The 5,548-nt window shown below is 32.4% G+C and overlaps 1 protein-coding gene across 1 annotated transcript; it reads left to right on the top strand.

Moving 5' to 3' along the window:
• Positions 1-1,063: 1,063 nt before the first annotated feature.
• On the top strand, positions 1,064-3,726 carry LOC108477418 (protein CONSERVED IN THE GREEN LINEAGE AND DIATOMS 27, chloroplastic). The gene is made up of 7 exons (XM_017779958.2): positions 1,064-1,419; positions 1,632-1,784; positions 1,923-2,000; positions 2,707-2,802; positions 2,990-3,025; positions 3,098-3,279; positions 3,362-3,726. The coding sequence occupies exons 1-7, from the start codon at positions 1,189-1,191 to the stop codon at positions 3,522-3,524; spliced, it is 939 nt and encodes a 312-aa protein (XP_017635447.1). The 5' UTR covers positions 1,064-1,188; the 3' UTR covers positions 3,525-3,726.
• Positions 3,727-5,548: the final 1,822 nt, after the last annotated feature.

Here is a 5,548-nt window from a genome sequence, read left to right as displayed (position 1 = left end):
AAGGGACGATATGCATGTAGATGACTGATTTATGCTATGTTTATGTTGAGGTATGAAATATATGTTTTTAAAGTTATGTTTTTACGGTAATACACTGTAATCCTATTCCGGTAACGGAAATCGGGTTAGGGGTGTTACACTTAGTTGCCAACAATCTTTATTTATGAAATATTATTTGTGTGAGTGCATTTGATTGTAAAACCTTTGTGTTGTGATTTTACAAGCTAAGTTCTCGGGGGAGGGGGGAGAATTTAGTGGTAAGATTTCTAGTCTTTAAAGGTACAAGTGTGAGTAAATTGTCACTAGGGTATGATAGGTTTAGAACCAATGGTTGTAAGTGTTTTAAAATAGTAGATACTTCTTACTGAGCTAGGCTCTACAAACGTAGGGAAACTAATTTGCATGTCCACTATAAAAGTGTCAACTTCTCCAATTACTTCTGGTAATACCTAGCTTGTTACCTAACAACTAATTTCAGGTTAACAATCTAAACAATGTTAACGCCAAAACTTGAATTTAGTCCAAATGCTTGGAAAGAAAATTCACTTTCACTTCTTGCAACTACTTACTGGTAATTTTTAATTTAAATTTAAATTACAATATAAACTATTTTGAAATAATAATGTCTTATAATTTGTAGCGGAACCCAACCCGAAAATTTTGATTGTGGAAAGGGCCTAAGTCATAATGGGGGGACAACCCTGGATCCATGGTTCTCACAATCTAATAAACTCTCTCGCTCGTGGAAACACGAGGAATACACAAAAGATAGCGTGCTTCTCAATTGCTGCAAAAGATAGCGTGCTTCTCAATTGCTGTCACAGTTTGCCTTCATTAAGCAACACCTTCCCATCTTCACTTCTCCTACCACACACACACACACACACACACATAAAAAATAATAATAAATAAATAAAATTGGCAGTTTAATGGCGAGATATATTTCATCCACGTAATTCAAAGATAGGTCCCATTATTAAGAACCCATCAATGGAACAAGACAAAAAAACACAAACTAATTCTATGGTTGTTTCTGCTCCACGTAAATTATTTAACACTAAACCATGTTTTTTCTTTATAAAGAAATTAACTCAATTATCAACTGTTGCGATCTCTTCTCTTCGCCTCTCCTGTTTCTTGCTCCTAAAACATATAGTCGACTGCTTCGAACTTAGTTGAGAAAGATAGATGCTTAGGTTAAATGTTTATTGCTCTCTAAATATTCCTATTCCGGAACATATTAAGCTTGGGAATAGTTATGGTTCAGGCTTACCTAAGTTCCATGGTGGACCCAAGCTGCCTCATCGGGTTTCAGTCAGGGCGTTAAAAGATGAGATGGACGGTGGTATGAGCGGCGGCTTTCAAGGCCGGAGCTGGGAACCTGGCTTGGAAATTGAGGTCCCTTTTGAACAAAGACCGGTAAGTTCTGCGCATTTACTGTAACTAAAATCTCAAAGTTCCTTTGAAAGCATGGAAAAGCTTGTGATTTGCTAGGCATACATGGATTCTGAGTCGGATGTAACATGTCTTGTAGGCTATCTAATCCATACTGTTATCAATGCATTTCTTTTATATATATATATATATATATATATATGATCATACTCACCATCATCTGTTTGGTGAAATAGGTGAATGAGTACTCGTCTCTGAAAGATGGACCTCTGTATTCATGGGGCGAACTGGGACCACGCCAATTTTTCCTTCGACTAGGAGGACTCTGGCTGGTAACTTTCACGGTTCTTGGAGTCCCAATAGCAGCTGCAAGCTTTAATCCTTCAAGAGTAATGTTATTCAGACTCGTCATTTTCCTTAATTATTTATGGTCCAACACATATTGGAACAAGCATACCCGTATCGAAAACATTCCGGTACGACACAGTATAATTGGTCCAAATAACGTTCTAATTCACACCTTGCAGGAACCTTTAAGATTTGTGCTTGCAGCTGGAACAGGAACTCTCTTCCTCGTGTCACTGATTGTATTAAGAATTTATCTGGTATGTTTATCTTCTTCAAGTTTTAAGATTGTTTCAGTCATGGCCATTTGTTAATCGTTCCGGTGGGTATAATTGTGTTTTCCAGGTATATCTAAGAAACATGCCGGCTTCAATATGCATGTGATTTATACATGAAAAGATTATAGCTTTGCATCAAAGTATTAGTCTCATCATTTATGCAGAACGATTTTGTTTCGGTATATTCATGTGAAGTATAAACAGAAAGAAGCATTTTTATTGAGACTTGAACACATTGGGGCCCTTGATTCGTTCAACTGTTTCCTTGATTAGATGGATGGAATCAAAACATAATATAACTCAAGTAGCTGTAACCATATAAGCATGATCCCTTTGAATAAATTTGAGAGGCTAAAAGTCTGGTAAGCACCGGTAAAAGCCCCATAGGACTAGTTTCTAATAGTAAAAATGGGTGAAATTCTTAATAGATGATCAGTTTATTCTTTGATCTAATGTATAGAGATTAATTTGTCCATTTCTTCAGTAAAGAAGGCAAAATGCAATCCGACTCCTAGGACAAGGGCCTCCATGATAATTTTACTGTTCAACACCATCAACTTTCCAAAATTAACGCAACAAAAGAATGACTTAGCTTGCATCTTCGTTCTTGATTTAACCGTATAAGCCCAAAGTTCGGAGAATAAATTTGCTTGAACTTCAAAACATGAATATATTCAGCATGATGCAGGGGTGGAGTTATGTTGGGGATAGACTTTTGTCAGCAGTAATACCTTATGAAGAGACTGGCTGGTATGATGGTCAAATGTGGGTTAAACCACCCGAGGTTCGTAGTTTCTAAACCAAGAAAATTACAACCTTCGAACTTTCTTTTTTTCATTTTCTACAGTTGCGAATAGAACAACTAGAATGAAATTCTTTATCATACTCTTTTAAGATACACCGTCAAAAGCTTTTGCAGATAAAGTTTCATCAGCTCAAGTGATATCTTTTAATTCCTTTTCCATTTCCAGGTCCTGGCTCGTGACAGACTGCTGGGCTCTTATAAGGTATTATCACATTCATATTCTGATTATGAAAAGGCCATGAAAACTTGACATTAGAAAAATGTTGGCCCCCAGGTTAAACCAGTTATCAAGTTGTTGAAGCAGACACTAGTGGGAACAGGGGCTTTGCTTGTTACATCAGTATTTCTATTCATCTTCGCTACACCAGTGGAAGATTTCTTTAAAACAGCATTTGTCACAAAGGATGCACCATCAAACGTTGTTGCTTCAAAAACCAACACAAAGTTCAACATAAGGTAACATGGATGTGACATATGTGAAGAATCAACACAAGGTTCATATTTACAGCAACACTTTCCATGTGTATATATTATGTAGGAAAGAAGAGTTGCTTCGACTTCCGGTTGAGGTTAAGGACGATGACGATCTAGCGGCGGCTGCAGCAGAGGCTGCTGACGGAAGACCAGTGTACTGCAGGGATAGATATTATCGTGCATTAGCAGGTGGGCAGTACTGCAAATGGGAAGATCTATTGAAGTAGCTAGTTTGATTGAATTCTGGGTTTGGGGAATGGAGACCTTGAAATATCTAGGATTTTTATATGGTTAATTTACTTTCAACATTGTAGCTAAAAGATGTAAATGCCATTTTTTTTTTTTTTTGCAATTATTACATGACATTCAGAAAGTTTAAAGAAACAGAAGGGGAAAAGAAATCCAAATGTCATGATCTGTTCATAATTACACTGTAGCGTATATAAGCCTAATTCTGCCTACTGTAAACCAAAAAGAACTCCTCCCCTACGGTATAACTCTGTTCTCCAATGACCATGTTATTTTGGTAGGATGAAGTAGTTGGTATTTATTCCTTTCAATAATATCACCTATAAATATAATATACCTTATCATTAAATTTAACATTTGTTAATGATCCTGCTAAATTTCAATAATTAGAAACTTCCCCACTTTTCCAAGAATCAGCTAGATGCACTTCATTTTTGCCTATATATTCTATATGGTGTGGATAAGTGATCCATCAATCAGCACATTTCGTAAGCATGTATCCTCAAAATCATGTTTTGAATTACGACGGTGGACATATTTTAATCATTTTCTGTACTCAGATTATAATAATTTTAATCAATTATGATAAGAAATCAGTAAAGGTTACCTTAAAAAAAACTTATATGATGAGATTTTAAGCCATGAATTGATAAAATCTTAAATTAATGACTAAATTGAAGTTTCATTTTAATGTCTTTTATACAATTTATTAATAATTATAGTATATTTAATATTCTTAATATGATATATTTACGTGTTTAAATTTTGTTTTACTTACAATTTAATTTATTTTTCAATTTAATATTGTACATATTTCACGTGTTATTATGATTAATTAGTTTCAAATTATACAGTTCATTATTTATCATATGTTATTTTTAAACACACATCTATGTCCTAAATTTGTGGTTTTCATATGCATATTCGTGTGGTAATATTTCTAGTCATAGATTAAGCCTTTTTACGGAGTTGGTGCCACCCATTAACTAGGTCCAAGTCAGCAAGAGAATTACCAAAAAAACTATTTTATTTGTAAAGTAAGTTATATGATTATGTGAGTGTTTTCGTCTTTTTTATATTTTTATAAATCAATAAAAATTATATATAACCAGATTTGAACTAGGAACACTATGCATATAATTTTTTTCATTTATCATTTAAAGTAAAGCAATTTTTAATTTCTATTTGAAGCTTTAATAAGTATATATGTGTTTTAATTTTTTATATATCTATATATATGAATAATGTTGTTGATTAAGTTAGTATCATAAATAAACACGATTCCAATTCGGATTGATGACAAAAAGTGATATACAATTGTATTCATTTAATATTCTTAATCAAATGCGTTTTTTGTTTATATTAGCATGATATCATACTTTTCATTATTTATTGCATATTCAGTGGCGAATCTAGAGGGGGGCTGGCATGGGCACCGCCCTCCCTAAAATGTAAATTTGTTATTTAAGTCTTTAAATTTAAAAAAAAAATAATTAGTAAATGTAAAATTATACTTTGGCCCTCTAAAATTATAAAAATTGATTTAATCCTTTAAAATTATAAAGATATAGGCTATAAAAAATTAAAATTTTATTTAGCCCCTAAAAGATTGTTTTGGCTTCACTGCAGCATATTACTTTTAAACACATATTTAAATTCTAAATATGCTATTTTCATACATATACATGTGTGATAGAAATTTTAGTTTAAATAATTGCCATATTACACGATATGATACAACATAAACTAACAATTATGTGACTTAATAAAAAGTGATACGTGGTGCAAAGCAACATATCGGCTTTGTCACACTCAGATTTGTACAAAATAATTACAAAAGATAAAAATAAAAATAAAAATTTATTTTTTAATTTATGAAAATTTATTTTATAATATATAAATTATAGATTATTTAAAATAAAAAGGAAAAATAAAAAATTTAAAATAATAAAAATTCTAAATATATAAAATTATAGAAAATAGTAAAATATACATACATTCT

Source organism: Gossypium arboreum, chromosome 12 (assembly GCF_025698485.1).
Source record: "Gossypium arboreum isolate Shixiya-1 chromosome 12, ASM2569848v2, whole genome shotgun sequence".
Lineage (NCBI taxonomy): Eukaryota > Viridiplantae > Streptophyta > Magnoliopsida > Malvales > Malvaceae > Gossypium > Gossypium arboreum.
The sequence above is the reverse complement of the archived record's forward strand: the minus strand, read 5'-3'. Positions and strand labels throughout refer to the sequence as shown.